The sequence below is a fragment of the Pyrgilauda ruficollis genome, unplaced genomic scaffold (assembly GCF_017590135.1).
Source record: "Pyrgilauda ruficollis isolate IOZ18807 unplaced genomic scaffold, ASM1759013v1 scaffold3, whole genome shotgun sequence".
NCBI lineage: Eukaryota > Metazoa > Chordata > Aves > Passeriformes > Passeridae > Pyrgilauda > Pyrgilauda ruficollis.
Genome location: NW_024524377.1, coordinates 17528272 through 17549700, shown reverse-complemented (window position 1 = coordinate 17549700; position 21429 = coordinate 17528272). Strand labels below are relative to the sequence as shown.

The window sequence follows — 21429 nt, the reverse complement described above, 5'->3', positions numbered from 1 at the left end:
GGGGGGGCGGGGGAGAGGAGGTGGGTTTAAACAGAAATTGGTTTTCCTTCAAAGTAGTAATTTTTTTCTGTGTTTATAACTGATGAGTATAGTGGTCAGATGGGATCTTTTTTGCAAGGTCCAAAATTTTTTTAAGAGTGCATGACCTTGAAACCTAAATTGCAAAAAAGAAAATAAATACTGCATTTGTACCTGGCTACTTTCCAATCATGGGAAGAATGCTATCAATTTCACTGCAATCTATAATATCTAACAGATTAGCAGGAACTGTATTTTGAGATTAATTTTGGAATTCAAATTTTCACAGGAATAATCGTGTTGCGGAGTGAGGAATGCATCTGACTTTCCCCTGACACCTCAGATTTAGGAGAGGGGGACTTGAATTGTTGAGATGCAGCTTTGTCATCAAAACAATGCACTCATGTTGAAACATTTCCATTTCACAACTGATTATTTCAGTTGCACTAACTCAAATCTTGGTATTCTTTAACCTTCAGAGAAAATGTACCATCTTTCATCAGTAACTCTTAAAACAGATTTTAACCGTTTCATATTTTTCAGTTTTGCAAGTGAAGATGCAATGTTTTACCCTAATTTAAAACACGCGAGGAAAAGTTCTGATACCTATTTTCTTAAAGTTTCTATTACCTGCCCTTTATTGCCTACAGGTGCAGAAGACAGGTGCACACTTAGTGTCATCATAGGATAGTGTTTCTATAATCTGTCTCCAGCAATCACAAAAACCACACAGGTGTTCTTATTTGTGTTTTTAGCCAATTCAAGCCACATCCACTTACCAATATTTCCCATTACAATTTCTCTCTCACTTAAAAGTTACATTCTCTGATCCTTAGCCAAAGCAACAGTGTATGTGCATGATGCATCAAGCAATAAATAGTTGCTTCCATATCAGGACTGTTTTGCTACATACCTTTACTTGATCTGGATGTCTACCTGCAAATGAAGCCAGTTCTGAGCACCACTGTGATATCATGTCGAATGCTGGCACTGGCCAGTCAAGACAAGAGGCACTGGTGAACTGATGAGCTGACTGAAAAGATGGTAATAGACCCAGGCAGCTTGCAAGAACAGCGAATTCTTCATCTTCCTTTTTGGGCATGAAATCAGAAAGGTTTAGATTAATACCTAGACTCTTAATTTTTAAATAGTCTATTAAAAATATATCTATTTCAATTAAAAAGTATTCTAGTATTAGGATGCAAATAGTCATGCTTAGTGACACAGGAAGGTTCAGTTTCAGCAGATAACTTCAAACTGGACTCTTGAAACAAAAAAATTATCATTAAAAAACCCCCAAACCAACCAACCAAATTTAAAACCTCAACCCAAACCAAATCTCAACCCAAACCGAACCCCACAAACAAAACACAACTCCCCCATAAAAAACACAAATCCAAAAAACAAAAACAAAACAAGAAAGTCCCAAACTCCACAATATTTTTTTTTCTGTTTAGCACCCCAAACTAGCTAACAGCTGTTTTACAAAGGAGATAATGTTGAGGCAAGGAAAAGAGGGAGCTGACCTGCAGTAAACTCTACTTAAATTAGTCATGGAACTCAAAACATAATTGTCTGCTGATGCAATGTCTCTGAGAATGAAGTATTAAGAGGCATTAAGAAAATCAGTACTGAATTCCATTGTGTGTGGAATTACACCATCTCTGCAAATGCTGGACAAGTTTTAAAAGTATGTTGGTATTTTACAAGACAATCACCTACGACCTAATTAAATAAGCATGACTTTGCTGAAGTTTAAGAATATAATACAATTTTTTTGAAAACTGCAGTGCTATAATATATGATTAAAAAAAAAAATCTTAGGACAGAAAATATATACCATGAAAAACACACCTTCAAGTTCTAGTTTTTGATCTCTAGCTTTTATATGGAAATGTTTGAGTGTGCCCCTCTCATTCTGTACCTGACAACTAGGCAAATCCCCTCCAAAGAGATGGTGTTGAAGAAGGCTTGTGATCCTGAGGAAAGGCAGGCAGAACTGCTGCAGATAGCACTCTACAGAATCCGGATTTACCTAGACAGAAGGAAGCGATTACTAAATTCTGTCCCAGGTAAATTATCCCCTAAATACGGAAAGTCCAATATGAACCAAGTATTTTTTAAAGCATATTATATAAATGACTGCATCAAACACACATTCCAAAAGCCAGCATTTCACTAATAATCTGAAATACCTCTGTAGGTTTTCTTCCCCCTCGACAAACGGGATTTCAACTTAAATATTCGCTTTTTCAAGTTTCTGAAAGGTCTTTTGTACTTATGATTAAAACCCATATATATGTTTAAAACCTGCAATTATAAGAAGTATTTGTCAATAACTTTCTCAATGTGACACTGACCACATCTGATATTATTAAAAGAGGCAGAGGCATTTGCAGAGGCAAACTGTCCCAAAGGGATATGCTTTGATCTAGAAAATAAAGAGCTGTACTGCAAGTCTTTAGCAAGATCAGAGAAAAATCATTATAACAATGAGGCAAAAAAATTTCAAGTGGACATGCTGGATAAATTTTCCAGAAATTTGCCAGTACCACTGGTAATTCTTCAGTCTCTTCTTCTTCATATATCTTCCCCTTAGACAGTTCACTAATCACATGACCCAGCAATACCTCCCAAGATTTTTCTCCACTGGATGTATTCTGCAAATGAGAAGAAAAGAAATCCAAAAAGAACTGGTTATAAAAAGGAGGAAATGTTTCTGTAATAACAACAGCAATGAAGAATATTTCCTTTTGATCAACATGTGAGTTTTGACCTACAAAGATACATAGTGTTAAAAAAATTTAAAAACAAATATATAATTTTACAGCATTTAGCTCAAGAGTGAAATGTGAATTGCTATTTGAATTACGTATGCTCTAAACTGAGTGCTTTATGAAAGCCTCTGTATAATGTTTGCATTTCACACTTTCTCTGTGAGTATATAAATGTTTCCTTTAAAACTAGAACGAATCACTCCACAGATACATCTTGTTCCAACAGAACATTAATTCTAATACAAGATTTTTTTAAAAAGTAGTTTTCGAGAACATATCAACCAGAATGAATTACAAACACTTGCTATGCATTTTAAGTTAAAATGAATCTATCAGAAAGTACAAAGTTGCATTTGGAATGAATAACATCTACTACAGACGGAAAATATATTTAGTGTAAAGAATAAATAGCCACTTAGCTTTGTGCCATAGCAATTACATTTAAAGGCAACACAGAAAGCTTTAAGAAATAGAAGAAAGTATTCTCATAAGTATTTTTCCAAGTCAGAATAAATTCTACCCTGGAAAAAGATGACTGGATATGAATTTTGAGTTCTGTTAGTATATTATCAACACAACAAACAAGGGAGTGGAACATTACTGTGATTCTTTAAAGAAACCAAATACTTCAGACCATAGTGATGTATATAATTAACCAGTTGGTTTCTTTAGTGCATTTTGACATCAACTTTCATTCTCCATTTTAGATGGAGTCTTCACCTTTCATACTGGGACCACACACTTACTGTTTATGCTTATAGTCAAAGAACCAGAAGGCAACACACACTTAATTCAGCAGCTAAGACAAACCTTCTTTCCATGTTATTCCTGGAAGTTTACTCCACAGGCATTTACAGTGTGATTCCTATTATCTTTGCACACCTTGCAAAGATAATGAGGGTGAATTTGGGTTTCAAAAGTACAATAGCCACCTCTTAGCCCTGCTGAGAAATTAAACTCTTCATGTTGATTGATCATTTAACATAAATATAGAGCAAAGTTTTCAGCCCATGTTTAGTGTCTGGAATACCAAACTGTAATAGATTCACTTGGCATTATCCATAGACAAAAGTTAAGTGAGGTGTCATCTGTGTAGTTATCCCAGGACTAAAATGTCTATCTTACCAGAAAAGAAGAAAAAGCCAACTTGAATCATGTGTTTTTAACCACTGGGGCTTAAAGAAACTTTAAAGAAAGTACTTGGGTTTCTAAATTAAAAACCAGCTTCCCTTGTGATGCATGAGGATGAGGGATAGGCTCAAGATGAGAAGGGCAGCCAAAGGGCTGGGAGAGAGGAACAGGGAGCTGTGTGATTACCACTGGCCAATCCTGAGTGCTTTAAACTGCAAAATTATGTATCACCTGAGAATCACTTAAGTAAACAATCAAAAAAACCCAATCCTAGCAACAAGCTCAAGCAAATGTCTTTGTATTCCTAAGACAATGACATTATATTGAAATAAGGGCTGGATAGGGACCTAACAAAATGAAGTACTGTCCAGTGATCCCAATGTAAAAAAAATTCTCATAGTAGCGGGCCAGCAGATAATTTGTCCTTAAGACCCTGGAATTCTGACTGACCACTATGACAAATTTAAGTTACATGTGAAAAGGCAGGTCATGCTTCTCAGTCTTTATTTCATTTTACATATAAGGCCCAGCTGTTGTATCAAGGGGCAATATCCATTTCTTCTCCTGGTCCCAACACTTGTATCCTTTCCTTTGGTCTGACACTGGCATTCTTTTGACCTTCTGGGAAAACCAATCTGTGGAGCAAAAAGTTAACTGAAGGATTAAATGAATGCTGGTGCTAGTGCAGAGAACTGTCTTTGGTGGCAACTGGCGTTCAATCAGCTGAACTGAAATAGAAAGATGCATTGTCACTTCACTTGTAAATACTACCTGAAGTCAAGGAAACAACAGTGACAAATTTCCTTCTCTGTCTCTTTATCACATGAGCACTCTCGACCACATAGCAAGAGAAATTTATATAGCTAGCCACAAATAGCAGAAGCAAGTTGGAAAAGTCAAGAGGGTTTTTTCCTCCAACAAGGCTGCCTGCTTTTCCTGTAGAGCAATGCATCAGATCAATGCCCATGGTTTATATAGGAAGACTTCAATTTCACAGGAAGGAAAGCTGCCTTTACTGATTACAATCACTGCAACAAAGTAGAGACTGAAACTATAAAGACACAGACTGTGAAATTTTTAAGTCTCATCGTGTACAAAAACCTCTAGAAATTGCACACACAGAAAAAAATTAGTGGATTTTGAAGCAGAAGCAAATTATTACATGCAAAGCAGAAGTATATATTACATTCATACTAGAAATACTTAAGCAGAATTTCATAAATGTTTTAATAAACTAACCAACCTTTTTGAGAGCTCCTGACTCTTTCCACGCCATCCTATCTTCAGCACTGCATTTAACAGAAAGTGCTGCCAAGGCTTGAGTATACAATAAAGTGAACAGCACTTTTATAATGCAGGTGAAGTGTTCTGTAAAACAAAGAAAGTAATTTTTAAACATGTGATGGTTTTAGCAAATATAGTGATTACAGAGTCTGTAGTTATGGAAATAATAATTCTGAAATGAAAAGCAAAGTGCCATACGAAGAACAGCCCCTCAAAAGATACAAAACAACATATATTTACTGGCTTTCAGAAATGACTTGGCAGCCATAATGAACAGAACGAGTACAGGGCAAGTAATTTTCCACTGCTCCTTATTTTCATCTTAATCCTGGTTAGCAGTGACTTCATCCTAATGGCCTGGTGATAATACAAGATTATATTTTGCCAAAAGGTTACATAAGTTAAACTACTGATTACTGTAGATGTAAGCAAATGCATATCCTACCATCTCTTCTGGCTCCCATCAGGGGTGACACTCATACAGATATTGGAAGAATTAAATTTAAAAAAAAATCACCACAAGAACATCTAGCATATCAGTTTCTAACCCTTCACTTCCACAGATATGGATCCTGCCATAAAACACTTGCTGCAAAACACTCTTGATTAAGTACCTATTTACTGCAGCTCACATGCATACAGAAGGAAAGTGGAAGGCAGACTGGCATTTACTGTAGCTTCAAAGATCTTTATGACTTTTTTTTTAGTAATTAAAGGGCTATTATTTCCTACAGCTAGGCTGCAGGAGAAAGGTTTTGAAATTGTTTTGGGGATGCTAGCAACAGAAGCAAAATAAGACTTCCTGAAATGGAAACAGAAAAAAAAGATAATTCACTGAAATGAAGATACTGAAACCATCCTTTTTTATCTTTTTACTTTAGGCTCTATTTCCAGTCCCAAATTATCTAGTTTGTTTTTAAATCTAGGCAGATCAAAGAAGTTTCTGTCATCACTTACACCACTCCTTAAGCATAAACATAGCTAATATATATCTAAAAAAATGTAGACAAAAATGAGGGGTTTAAGAAGTCCTCTCAGGCTTTGAAGTCAAGCAAAACAATTTACATAAGCACCTCACAAAAACTGGGTTAAATTCATTTTCTTCCCAAAGGATTTAAAGGAGTTTCATACGTGAAAATGAGGAGGTCAGGAAAATGAAACACCTTGCTTCTGCTTTCCTGCATCTAATATCAAAACCCACTACTAGATTATAAAATATACACAGCTAAGACTTGAGTACATAATTCAATTTGTGAAATAACAATTGTCTATGTAACAAGTATTTACAAATCAATGCAGACATGGATTTTGAAACTTTTTAATGTCTTGGAGTATAATCTTACATATCAACTATAAGCACAATTTAAACATCTAAAAAATAATTTCTTATTATGCAATTTAAAATTAACTTTTTTGTATTATCTTCCTAGCTTGTGTTAAACATGACAATGAATGGTCCTATACTTCATCTGCCTCTTCCAGAGCAGGCAGCATTATAATGATACTTCCTCTTCACATCTCCCCAAGAGGAGGATTTACCAGATCCCACTAGCTCTTGAGGCCATATTTTTTATCTCTGCTGAAACCTCCATTTTCTTAGCAATTCTACCCCTGAGGAATAACAGCAGGCAAGCTTGCAGGAAATTTTTTGGGACTGAAATCTATGAGATGAAACCACACACATTCAGAGAACTGTAAAAATTGCCTCTTTGGCCTGAGTTAAGAGTTTGTAATCATAGCTAGAACTGAACTCAGGTACTGAGCTCCAACCCCTCAACAGCAGATACAAGCAATACTAATCAATTTCACACTGAAAGCATGAACGAAAGGCCCTGCATGCAGAGCAGCAAAGGCAACAGGCACCAGCCTGCCACAGCCTGCTCCATCTTGTAGCTCTGCTCAGGAGATTGCAGTGCTAAACACTGGGTGTCTGTGCACATTTAAAAAAGTCTGATTTTTGATAAATAGAATTGCTCTTTGTCCTTAATACTAATTGTTCAATTCACCAGAAATATGTCTACCTAACATAATATGTTTCAATTAAATGAATTCTCTTGTATTTACTTACATGTATGTGACTCATAAATTACTATGAATTACATTTTTGGAGAATCCACAGTTGGACAAAACCTGCACACTCCCACATCTGGGTCACCCTTAAGAAGTACTGAATTTTGCAAAAACTTTTTTTTTTTTTTTTTTTTCTCCTTTAGGAAAATATCTCAGGAGCAGCTCAGAGGCCCCATGTTGTGTAATGAGCACCAAGGTTTTTTATAGTCATAGAAGCATTCCATGGGAAACATACTAAAACATGAGTCACTGCATCAATTACTACTTCATTACTATGTTATCTCTTTAAATGCCATATATTTGACAGCTGTAGGTACCTGTAATGCTCGAGCTGTTGCATTCTTGTCTACTGCAAGGAGCAACTTTATTTGACTTCCTGCAGTGTGCTTGTGGGGGTTGTGTGCTGTTTTCCTGCTGCTCCCTGAGGCAGGCTGTGCTTTTGCTACATCATCTTTTCAATTTAATAATTCTAAAGCTTGCAAGCATGTGAAGCAAACCACTGAGCAAAGTTCTGCATTGAAATGCATTTAGGACTCCTGCCCCTAATCTGACAGTCTGACAGTCTGAAAGTATTATTACTATGGCTAGGCCAATCTAATCAAAACAGCCTAATCCAGAACTTTTGTACTTATTTTTTAATAATACTAAGCAATGCTCTTACGTTCGTATTTTAAAAACTTTTTGGAACCAAATAATTTCAATGCATCTCATCCCATTGTAAGCATTAACCAACACCCTTAAAAACTAAGTTTAAATAGGAAACACTTCCAGAACTCTAATTTTGACATTAGTGCAATCAATGTGCAGATAAATAAGCATATTACCAATAATATAAATTTTTTAATTTCAATATAAAATTAGATTATATACCCTATGACAGAAGGAATCCACAAAGAGAACCAGATGCAAAATTAAGGACATAGGGCCTTTTTTACTAAATTTAGAAGGAGATCTTTGTATAAATAACCTTTGAAAAATATTCTTCTTGATCAAAAGCTTGAAGCCTTCTTTGAAAACACAACTTCAGAACAAACGGAGACAGCACTGAACTTCAGATAATCCATGAAAGGTATATTGAAGTTCCACGATACAGATAAATATTTGAGCTTCCACATTGAAACTGGATCGTATTCAAGCTGATGACATCCATACTATATTTAGTCAAGATCCTTATCCAATAAGTTTTAAAAAGTGTTAGTGTTTGCCTGAAAGTTGCTTGCTGCACTTTTGCTGCATGTCATTCAAACTTTATAAAAAAAGCATCTGTCAGAACATCCAGGTCAGCCTCTCCAGCAGCTGAGCCTCACCAGCATTACAGGAAAAGGTGTTGAATTTAGGTTTTACACACCAGAGAAGAAAACCTTTCCCAGAGTCCACAGAGGCTGGTCTCGAGTCCCAGAAGGAACTCTGAGGTTGGAACACACCCAGCACTCCCAAAATGCAGCTGTCTCCCTGCAGCCCATGTCCCAGCAGCGCCAGGCTGTGCAATGGGGCTGTGGCAAGCGCTGCCGGCCCTGCCGGCATCGGGCACACGCGCAGCGCCGGGCACTGCTGGCTGCTAACTCCGCTCCTGTGCGCCCGCCGGCCCCAGGCTCCTCCTGCCCACACACACCCTGCGTTTTAGACACTCTCGATCAGTATGCTACTTTTTACGGCCAGTGCAACGCAGAAACTGAAACCACTAGAAGCTATCAGGTGGTGGGAAAATAAAACTTTTTGCAATTGATGGTAACAAGAAACGATATCCAATTTCAATTAAATGACTCCAGCATCCAAAAACTGTGTCGCAGAAAGGACTGGGAAGGGGGGAGGGGGGTATTGAATTCAATTTACAAATACAGGTTTCGGTTTTGATAACCACCAAGCCACTCTCTCCATTTCGGTACACACACCATCATTTGCTATTTCTGTAAGAAAGGAGCTGAAAGCAAAATCTTTGTTTTGTATGGAGTCCCAATTCACAACATCACGAACACTCCATCCTCTGTACAACAACTGCCACAGAATTGAACCAGAAAACTCCTATGTGGATTATTATGCATTTAGCCCTCTACAATTTCAAAAATTTCAAACAAAATGCTAAACATTTGAAGCCTTTAAAAGTTCTACCCATGTCCTAGTGTGAAACTCAAAAGAAAAACAAAGTTTCACAAATGGTTTTAATATCCTAAACACAGTGTTTATTTTGCTTGTTACACTACACAGAGGTACACATTATCAGTCTCATTCCCTTCTCTGTAAATTGGTGAATGCTTGTAAATGCTCTGACCTCCACCACAAAGTTTTTTCTATAGCAGTCTTCTTTCTTTCTGATAGGTTCAGATCAATAATCTCTTTTGAATGAAGAGGCTGAACAGTAATGACATTTTTATTGCTTTAATCTATGTCAGATTGAAAAAGATACCAACACCCATCCAACAGTTAATAGGGAAGTTAATGCAGTTCCCAGTCTGAATTTAAAATTAACAGTTAATAGGGAAGTTAATACAATTGCCATCTGAAGGGCAAGAGATGAGATTTTGAGTCCGCCTTAAAGAGCATTCTCTATTTTTAAAAAAACACATGGTGTAAACAAAAAGGATTTTAAGTACAAATTTGGAGAAAAGATGTCGTATTTGATGAAGGACACAATGCAACTTAAGTCTATTGTTAAAGGAATATACTGGAAATATCTGTCAGCACACACAGGCATCAGCCTCCTGTGTGTATCCCAGTGCACCACAAGACCACAGCTCCTGCACCCCATGACAAGGGCAAAGCAGTACAGACAAATCAGGAAGCAGTAAGGTCAAACAGAGATTTTGTTCACCCCTACTGCTGACCTTGTGCTTACCATGAGGCATTTCACAAGCCACTTCACCTTAGTTATACCTCAGCCCTCTACAAAGAATTAATAATATTGAATTTGACTCTGTGACCTACACACCCATAGTGTAAAAGTACTAAACAAATTTGTTATGACTTATTTTTGTGAACACCACTCTACACCTCCAAACAAAGAATTATGAAAGACTTTCTTTTCATTCTGCCTAACCATTTTGATGAAACAAAAATTAGGAAGATAAATGGCAATTTATTTCCAATTTAATGCTTCACAGATTTGAAATAGATACATTTATTTTCTATCTGCCACTTGCCATTTCCCTCTCAACTGCAACCTACAATAAACCCAAGAGCAAAGACAACACATGCTGCTGATATGAGGCATTTCACAGAATTCTCCACAGAATGCCTTACTATTAATTGAATGCTGTCTTTTCTAGGATAAAATATACTTTCTTAAATGGTGGTATTCAATGCTTGGGTATTGACTACACAGACAACACTTCCTTCCCTGAATTTCAGATGTTAGTCTCATTAAACTTTTATTTGCTGTTTTTTTACTAGTTTGATTGAGTCCTTCCAATAGAGTGAATTTAAGTTAAACTGTAGTTAAAAAAAAAAGAGTACATTTTTGACAATAGTCTTCCTATGCAAAATATTTTATTCTTTTAGTATTTTCATATTCTAATAATCTTTTGGATATACTTAATCCTAAGCATGTACTTAACAATTGCATTTGATGATACTAAAGGTCTTTTCCTACCTAAATGATTCTATCATTTTAAGTGTATTGAATTGAAAAAGCAAACCCACAATGTTAACAGGTACACATAGAGTCACTTTAGCTGAATTTAAACATTCAATACTGAGGACTGAATACCTCTTATGGGGAAACAGTTTCTACTAAGGTGTATGCATCAAGAGCAGAACAGTTCCTGAATTTACCTATTCAAAAACTACCAAAACTCAGCAGATATCAAAACTGCCACACAGATCCCATGGGAGATATTCTGTTCAATGTCAATGAAACAGTAAAGTGATATTTCCTTTGTTTGTCCTCATTTTCAAATAAAGGTACAAGCCAGAGACCAGACGGTCTGAACCCCTATTCTGGAACATACATTACCTATTAGCAAGAGGAACCAGGTTTAGCTGTTCCTTTTACACAGAAAAAGAAATTTAGGTATTAAGACAGTTCTGATTTTAGTAATGAAAAATTTGAATTTTTAATATATATTTAACATTTATTCATAATTATACTGTATGCTGTCTCTATTGAAATCGCTGCATTACAGAAATTATTATCTTCATATATGAACTCTTACATAAGACTGCTGCATTTTAAACTCTGAAATTCAAATTGAATTACAATCTTTCAAATTTTTTATCCTTAGGCATTCAGTTCAACTTGGAAGTATTGAGCTGTCCCTCTAAGCAAAATATGAAGGTCAAACAAAGGACACTTTTCTTTCAGTAGAAATACTTAATGGTTTCTGCTCAGCTCTTATATCTTTAATGAATAGTTGACTGATAAGGTAAAAAGACAGGGAACACAGATAAACCTGTCAACTCAGAACAAAAACTTCTGTTCAATGCCACCTTTTGTAGATAAGGCAGAAACATTATTTTAGAATACACAGTAGATCAGCTATGATTTACCATCCTGCAAACCATCATGAAAGCAGCCTCATCTACATAATAATTTAAATATACATATTTTTGTAACATACCTCTGTGCAATGGTTGAGGCATGGTTAAAATCTGGATAAGCAAAAGGGATGAGACATCTCTGTAAAGCACAGGAACTTCTGGCAGTTCTTCACTTACCAGCCTGGAAATAAAACCAAAAGAAAATGACTCCTGATACTATAAACCCATTTTCATATTTTATTTTGTATTTATTTTAAATAGTACTACATTCGCTATCAAGCTTACAGAAGCCTAATATCTGACAATTTGCTAACTGATCTCAATTTTAGAATGGATCTCAATTCAAAAATTTAATGTTACTCATGTAACAACTCATGAGGAAATTACCATTTGGGTACCTGATTGCGTTGAAATGTTTTAAAACATTCAAAACTGCCTGAACTCATGATGTCTATGTAGAGAGTCAAGGAATATTCAAACAGTTGAACTGGTTTCCAAAGCATGGCATTTCACATGTATACATGTAACCAGGCTATAACAACAAGGAATCCTCAAAATACATTTAAAGTTACAGGGAATGCTGCTATTGTAAAACAGAGACCTTAGAAAAGCTATTGCTTTCCTTCATGTAAAGAAATGAAGGCTCAAGCAGCCATGACAGGTGGGATTATGCAATCTTACACACAGTCTTTATTAAACTCCCTGGATGTCTAGAAGGAAGCAAAAAAGCGCAGAGATAGTACAAACTTTTAAACTATCCGGATTTACTGATGTAACATCATCTTGTTTTCCTACACTAAAAAGCAAAAAATGCTTGCAAATAGGAGGTAGTTTCTAGCTTTGTGTAGCAATCTTCAACAAAATTCCAACCACCAGTATTCTTCAGGTTCAACAGCTTAGTAAAATGGCAAAAAAAAAAATCAAATGGTGAAAAATCATTCTTCCCAATTTTAACTGAAATGGGGCGTGATGGAGATCTCAAGCAGGAGCAGCTTAGAATAAAATGTGATACACACCCTCCCCATGAGCCCTCACCTTCTGCAGCACACACAGGTGCAAGAGCTGGGTGGGTTCTTACTACCCTTGGCAAGCAGTGGTGCTGGGGATCCGTGCTGCAGGAGCCACATTGTGAACTCCTTCCTGGTCCCACTGACCCTGAACCTCCCCTGCAAAGCTGTCCTCTACCAATGGCCACCAGTGCTGCAAAGGAACCAACTGAGCTCTTGCAGTCCATGGACTGCACAAGGCTGCCCACATGTGGTGGTATGTGGATGCATGCATGGGATTTTAGTGTCCTCTAACACCTTTGGGGATTCAACCAGTTCATCATCTCCGAGGCCCATAAACATGATCCTGCTTTTGAAAAAAGACTATATAATTAATGATTTCCTGAAAACTCAGGCATCTCTCTACAGAAGGCACTTCCAGGAGTCATCTGTGATATGAATTTTAACACATGGAAGCAGTCATACAAGAGGAGGATTAAAAGAACACTTATGGTCACATGGCTGACTGATCTTGTAAAATGAAGGGAGGGAAAACATGGTCTGACTGGTCCTTTTGAATTAATGAACCCAGACAGCTACAGAATAAACAGCATCTATAACCCTTTTGCTATAATCAATCATTTAATAAAATTAATGTTTCAAAGCACTGTAATATACATACATATATATATATACACATGTGTGCGTGTGTCTCCTAAATAAACACCAAATATTCTAAAAATCAGTACACAGAATTCTAAAGAAGACAAGGGGGGCAAAAATTTGTATCACACTGCCAAACTTCATTTTCAAAATTATACAGGCCATGAAGATATTCACCTCACTATGTCTCTCTAATTCTACTTTTATCTACAGCTAGTTCTACTTTATGATCTACAACACTGAATTTTAAAACAACCCGCATTGTGTAATGACTTTAAAACCATGGACATCCCTTAAATTACTTCTCGTCTTTAATTCTTAATGTATACATACTTGGGAAATTTATATAGACTTTATATATACTTGGGAAAAATTTAATTTGGAATAACATTAAAAAAATCTGACTCCCTCTGATCACATTTAGCTCAAAACTTCTTTGTGACAGAGGTATCAATATTGTTTAATAGTCATGTAACAATTAGGTCAAATACCAGTTCTGTCAAAATTATTTTATTTTTTATATATATTCATACACAGAATACCATCATTGATTGGCATCAACATCACACATAAATGACCTCATTTGCACATGCAGGACCAACTGAATTACTTTCTTAATTTATTCAGTTCATAAGAATTGAGAAGCACAGCTACATTAAATGTCAGGGGTTTAGATAAGCTGCTTTTGCTTACATCAAGTACTGCAGCACATGAAGCACTTAAAAACTGCTCTGTCATTTGTTAAGAGCCTCAGAAAATTCTTCATTATGAAAATGGAACTGAAATTACAAAATGTATTTAGAAATGTGTTTTATGGCAATTGTCCATTCTGTTAATCCCTAACGCATATATGCAAGCTTGATAAATCTGACTACAAAAACTTTTGCCACAGAAGCACTTAATGAAAAGAAAGCAAGTACAACAGCAAATAGGACCAAAGTAATATAAAATTATTAAAATGTGTAACAGTTGTATACTGAATCCAGTTTTCAGAGGGAGTTGGTGGTGAAAATAAGCTATACAGTGCAAAATGAACATGTCCTAAAATGAAAAATGCAAACCTCAGCTTTCCCTATGGAAATGACCTCTCCTCCAGCCCAAGGTAATTGGGCTGCACCTCTCTGTGCCAAAAGCAGGGCTGCCTATCACCTGACAGCTGAGAAATTCTGCCTCTGTATTCTGCAACCTCCTCCTAAGAGTTGTTATGCAGGAGTCATTTCTTTGGGAATGCATACAGAGAAATGGGAAATTCTGTTGTATTCTGAAATAAGCATCATTTTGCTTCTGGTGGTTCCTTATATTTATGCTCCCCATTCCCTCTTCTCTCAACCAGAGACACATAAAAGTTTTTGGTTGATGCTAACTCCAACTAATAATAAAGGTAGAAATTCAGTAAGTAAAGGAAAGGTTCTGAGCCTCACATCTCTTTGAACTGTCAGACACAGAAAATTTGAGATACAGGGATATAGGTACACCTAAACTAAGGCTTCAACTAGGGCAAACTTATATTTTTTCAGGATAAGAAGCAAAGCACACAAATCCCATATGGCAGAGAGGTCAAACTAATACAGAGCTTCTCATATTCACTGCAAGAGTGCAGAATTCTACTATTCATTCTGGCTGCACCTTAGGATATAATCACAATTTCATATTTGCTCTTCATTGTGTCACAGCAGATTTTACAGCAGGTCAGTTTCTCATTATACATTCACTGACAGTACTAGCACCGGGCATGTCCTGTTCTCTTTTACCACGGTGCCCCCAGCAGTCCCTTGTCACCCGTTCCCAAACTCATTCAATTTCAGCTTTTTAAAACATGGATTTGTAGCTTGGCTTTGCTCATGCAGCCTGCCCAAGTTACATTAGCACAGCCAAAGAAGATGGTGAGCTATACTGCAGGGGAAGGAAGAAACAGCCAAGAGCAAACACTCCAAAGCTGGCACTACTGTGAAAACCTATGTACTGTAACATGTCCTGAGAGACAGCTGTTTCAGGCAGCATTTCTGTTGTATGGAATAGAGCACAGAAGTCCTGTTGTATAGCACGTGTATGTATAGACCACCTCTCGCATAAACCTTAACTAAACCCCACTGTCCCACCATCCTACTCTCTCTGTCTCAGAGTATCTTCATAAAAACTGTGGGTTTTTTCCCCATTTCACAACAGCTTCTGTGATGGAGATGTGACTTAAGAAGTTCCTATGCACAGCTGCTCAGTCCTATCCCTGAGCTGCAGTTTGTTGCCCCAGTATGACACCATAAACAGTCTCCGAAGTGATCTAGCTTAGAATGAAACATCAGCGAAACAATAACCCAGAAAAAATAACCCAGCATTTCAGTTTATCATGCAGTTCCTCCCTCCAAGTGCTTCTACTGCTAAGATCCTTAATGTTTTCTCAATCCATTCTTTGCTGATATATTCTGTCTGTCAAAATAGATACAAAAATTTCAGCCTTCATAGAGATTTAAATTTTAAAAAGCATGTATATCCTTTCATTTCATGTTTGTTGTTCCTGAAACTGTGACTATTTGGGCTAGTCCATTAAATTCACATCTGGGTTTAGTAATTATTGCCTCCAGCTGCTGCTTGCCTGCCCCCTGCCAGAAGCTATTATTTCCCCTTTGCACCACAATAATTGTTTATTTGATCACTATTGAAACCAGATCTGCCCCAGAAGAACAATTTGCTTAAGTACAGCCCGTGGGACCAAGCGTACATTGAATTTTGCAACATAAACTGCACAGGAGAAATAATCTACTAAACCATTCACAGTTCACCAGACTTAGCTTCCTCTTTTTCCCCCTCATCTTCCACACAGCTCACATTATTTAGGCCCTTTTTCATAGGCTATCTTCTTGCTCAAGATTTCCTTATTTCTGCTTAACCTTGCTGTGGCCGCTTGAGCTTCTCCCTGTCTTTCCTTTCAGTTGCCATTTTTAGCTACAAGGAGATCTAAATGCAATTGTTGAAGACACTGGACAAAACCGGTGGTTTTGGGAAGTACAGTGAATTCTGTGCAATTCTGTGAGACTCTTTACAAGTTACTTTGATCAGTTCTCCCAGACACAGGAAATCTAAGACATTATTTATGAAGAATGACAGCTGAGTTGTAGAAAACTAGGATAAAAATTGTGGGTTTCAAATCTGGGTAGTTCTATTTGTAAATATTTATGTATATTTAAAGAAAATAGCTACAATTAAATGAAAATGAGAATACAATGTATTGGGGACTTGCACTCCACAGATTTTTGCGTATGTGGGGTTTTTTTTCTTTCCATTTTGAAAATTATCTTTTTAAATAAATGAAGATTAAACTAGCTTCTTTAGAAAACTGCTTTTAACTCAAATAATAATTGAAAGTGAAAATTAAATAGAAAAAGATGGCATCTTGGTTTGAAGTTATTTTGCTTCTGTGACTTCCCTAAAGTTAAATTGTTTGGCATCACAGCATTACAGTCAGAAAATACAGAACTTTTTCCCTTACTGACATTTTTTTTTCTACAAGTCTTTTCTTGAAGTCTCATGTGCAGGTCAGTCAGATGATTTAGATGACTTGGTTAACTTCAAAGCAGCAGAATGCCATTCACATCTAAAATCTGCAATGATTATTTCTCCACCATCCTCTTAAGCTTTTTGAGTTTTCAGCGGTGTGTCACCTTCTAATTGCTCTGAGCACTCTTTTCTGTACCTGAAAAAAATCTGCTATTCTGTGTCTCTCAAAAAGGCTGTGTGACTCTAAGAAGTGTGCAATCAGATCATATACACCAATCCTATGAATGCCATCTTAAGTCAAACTACCACTTCAAATTTCTGCAGTATAATTACAGATACTCATTTTATGCTCCAATTTATACATGAAAAACATATCCTCAAATTGCCTCTTTTGTAGTGTTCTGGTGCCTGTGAACTAAGGAAGGAAAAACAAGGAGGGAGCAAAAATATTCAAGCTCAAAAGCATCTGTGCATCTCGCCAGTAAATTATTTCATGGCAAAATGGAAGCTATTTCAGTTGTAGCTTCCTACAAACCATTTAGGACTTTGTGCCAAACCAGTACCATCAAGTCCACCACGAAATATTGAAAACCAGTGCAGAAAACACAAGAACTCCTCAAATGCATTCACAGCATGCAAACCCTTCTGCAAAGCAAGGCATTACAGACCTACAGTACCATTAATTTCTAAGTGATTCAAAATATTGCCTAATGAAATCTAACATACTGCACTTTAGCCTTGTCATGACCAATGCACGGTGAACTCCATCAGCTCTGTAGGCCCCCTCTATTAACAGCTGCTTCCAAAGCCAGCAAGCTCTTCAGATGCCAAAATGAGAAGTGCACGATCTGTCCCACAGCCATTCTGGCCACATGACCTTAATTGTGCCGCATATAAATCAGCCAACCATACAACTCATTTATTAACATCATCCCACTGCTCAGTCTAGGTCAGGGCTCAATCAGAATCACATGAAAACAGACCCTCAAAGCAGTTTGAATGCATGCTGAACAGGTTTTCAGGTTATAAAATGCTTGATGCTTTATTCTGCTAATAGTTTATAAATCAATCTCTTAATACAACTTAATTACTCCAATAACCTAATGCTTATGGCAAAAATAAGCCTGGGTACAAGAGAAAAATAAAATCTTAAACTAGAAATGAGAACAATTGTTTTAATAGTCTTCCCCAGTTTGCAGTTAGGATTGTGGCATTACAACTCTAGATCAGTTTTTGAAATTGCATGATGCTTTCTACCTCAGGCTCCTAGAAGCACTGACAAACACACAGCTGGAGAGGCACTAAAAGGACAGTCTTTTGACGTAATTGCAAGCTACAAAATGTAGAGCTTAGTATGAAGAAGATGCTTAAGGTGCTAAGAGAAAAAAAAAGTACTGTTTTCCTCTTATGAGGAAAAATCATAATCTGGTTTTAGGCAAGAAACCTTTCTCCTTGTCATCAAGGTAGAATCTGAAAAGTGACAGGTCTTAAGTCAAGTAAGGAGATGAGTCCTTGCAGAACAAAGTACATGGTTTAATTTATTCTATTGTTAATCCTTTTACAGCTGTGTATGTAAGGTTCATGTTTTAAAAGCAAACTTAGGTAAGCAACTTGCTTAAAACAATAAGCTTGCTGAAAATGTTTTGCCTAAAATATAGTTATTTCTCACATATATTAGACCTATTTACAGCTATTAATCATTACTCAACTTCCAATAAGCTACCAGCTTATCTCAATGTAAATTTTGTTGAGCATCCATATCAAGAACAGCAGTGCCCTATCCACTTTACCCAATACTATTTAATTTGCATGTGCTTAAGCCTGCAAGAGGTGCATTTAAACTTTAGCTCAAAACTGGTATTTGTCAGATTTTTATGTAAAAGAAATCGGAAAACATATTTTTACAAATTCATACATACGATTTTTAGATGTTAAGTCCACCAGAATACCTCACAGAGAACTTAAATTGAGACAAAGTTACCCGAAGTCCCTCTGTAAGGATGTTTCTTTCAGCAGGTAAAACTGATATTGGGTAAATTAAAATACTTGCTCTGAGTTTTTATCCTGCGAGGGCTGGGTTAGTTTCCTCCAGGGATTGTATGCAGAGTCTATACTGTAGAGGCGCATGTGCATGGCCAACACGTGAAACAGCTGATCTGAAAGGGGAAGAAGACAGATTGCTGAGTATTACATACAGTGATATGAACTGTTTTACATTAAATTGCCATCATGTATTTTACAAGATTCTGAGAACCCTATCATGCCATTCCAAATAAGCTGGTACCCTAACATGCATATTTTTATTAAGGATTGCTTTATTTTAAAAAAAAAGGATTTGAAGAGAAGTAAGATTTCAATGGAAGGCAGTGAACACATGCATATATACAGAAAATTGCTTCTGAGAAAGGTTGTTTAGAAACCTTTGACCAGAACTCAGTTATTTTGGTGCTCCATGTGCTTAATTAGAGGCCTTTCTAAAAAGCCCTGTTTCATATGCTGTTATGTTGCCAAGGTTCCATGCTCACTGCACTTGCCTCTCCGGTTTACGCTAGAAGAGGTGATTTCTTAAACAATTTTTCTTAACAGAGACTGATATACTTTTAATTGAGATACTGTCATTCCTCTCTCTTACTGTTAACTTCTGTGCATCATATATTTGAAATTTAATCTAAAATTGCTACAAGTCCTGGCCTATGTGCAAGCAGCGGTAGATCACCTATGTGAGGATCACTTTGGTTCTTCATCTTTAAAAGGTTTATTCCTCCTGCCTTCATATGGTTATTTTGTGGGTAACTTTTGGACAAAAATATCCCCAAACCCACAAAACATCAATGACACTAAAGTAGCAACAGTCTTTGTAATGTCAGAGATTTGTCTATACAACCTGCAGGCAGAGTTTGCTGATATTCATAATTTCAAAACCTTCTGTACTTCCACTGTATCAAAAACATAATTTGCAAAACACTTGTAGAATTTTTCGAACAGAGGACGCATAATTACTCATGGTGACTTACTGCAGTATTTTATATTAAAATGCACATTTTATATTTATCTATGAATCACATCATCACACAAAGACAACATCTAACCCTTCCTTCCATTAAGCCATCCAAGAAGGCAAGCACCATTTAGGTCAAGAGCATTTCAGAAAGGTACACGCAACAAAAAGCACAGAATGATTTTCCAAGCACCCTGCAATGAGCAGGGACATCTTCAACTAGATGATGAACTATTCGGGATTCAGACTTCACTTTTTCAATGTATCTTTTTTTATCTTCATAGGTGTATACTGAAAGAATTAAAGTATCATTTCTCACAATTTTGCTTACTTATTTCTTCCTGTCACACTTTATCTTGCTATTTGGTGTCATGCTTTTCTCCTGTTCAATTCTCTAGGATCCTGCTTTCTTTCTCACTTTCATTTTAACTTTTCCCCTTAGTATCCTGACATCATCTTTCTTCTCCACCTCTCATTCTTTCAACTGATGCCTTTGCATCTTTTCCTGTAAATCTCTCTACCTCTTTTTACAACCCACTTGCTCAACCTACACACTCACAGGTCCTCTTTTTCAAGTAGAAATAGCAGCTATTAATTTATTTTCCATAAATAGATAATTACTCAGAGGTACGCAATGGCCAAAAGAGTCGCATGATGAAATCAGCTGACTGCCAGAGCCTGAGGGCTGTAATTAGCTCCTGGGGTTTGTAAAATAATTGGAGCTGTAGATGGCATTGGAATTGATAGCTGCCACCTGCTTTCTGAATAAAAACAGTCAATGAGGACAAAATAACTTATCTTTTCTCCTGGCAAGAGATTCTTAGCAGAACACTGCTTTGCTGATAAAGTTGAAAATATAAAGTCTGAAAATATACTTATATTCCATCAAAATAATAAAAAAGCCCTCAAGCATGGTTTTATTTGGAATGAAACCCATGAAAACATCCCAGCCTTCCCTCCTGCCTGTTCACTAAAATGAAGGCTTTTTTCCCCCCTCAACTTTTCCTTTCTTTAAACAGAAACGGGCAACTGCGCAAAATGAAAAAAATTTTTTTGAAAATTGTTCAGGGTAATTAATTCATCCCCTGTTCCTTTACCAGCTACTCTCCAGAGCTTTTACTAATATGAAATTAAGCAGGCAAGCATCAAATTCTAGCCCTGGAGAATTTCTCTGTAATCTCCAAATGTGTAACATTTATGGAATGGAGACACATTCCAGGAGTGGGATCTACCCAGGAAAATGCCGGCCAGCAGCCGCGGCGCACAGCACGTCGGGGCTGCGATGAAGGCCGCGCGGCTCCTCCGCCGGGCAGCGCCCCTCCCGGCCCCGCCACGGCACACACCGAGCTCTATTTCTGCTTTACACCACAGTCACTCCAATTGCTTTACTCACCTCTTACTGTGACTACGAGCTACTGGAGAAAGCCAAGGAAAACACCAGAGCACTGGGAAGCAAGAACTGGCAATTTAAACGCGCATCAAGTGTTTGGTGCTGCAGCACGTCCTTATGCCTGAGGGACTGGCAGAAACCTGCCTT

The 21429-nt window shown here is 36.9% G+C and overlaps 1 protein-coding gene across 5 annotated transcripts in view; it reads right to left on the bottom strand.

Annotated features, from left to right (window-relative positions):
- The window catches only part of UBR3 (ubiquitin protein ligase E3 component n-recognin 3), a 101959-nt gene that overhangs the window by 3564 nt on the left and 76966 nt on the right, over positions 1–21429 (bottom strand). For all 5 annotated transcript variants that reach the window (XM_041472774.1, XM_041472775.1, XM_041472776.1 and 2 more), the window contains 6 exons: positions 18945–19050; positions 11834–11934; positions 5170–5294; positions 2571–2678; positions 1943–2053; positions 932–1108 (listed from right to left, as the gene is read on the bottom strand). In XM_041472774.1, the coding sequence (XP_041328708.1) occupies positions 932–1108; positions 1943–2053; positions 2571–2678; positions 5170–5294; positions 11834–11934; positions 18945–19050 (728 nt within the window). The remainder of the gene's footprint in view (positions 1–931; positions 1109–1942; positions 2054–2570; positions 2679–5169; positions 5295–11833; positions 11935–18944; positions 19051–21429) is intronic.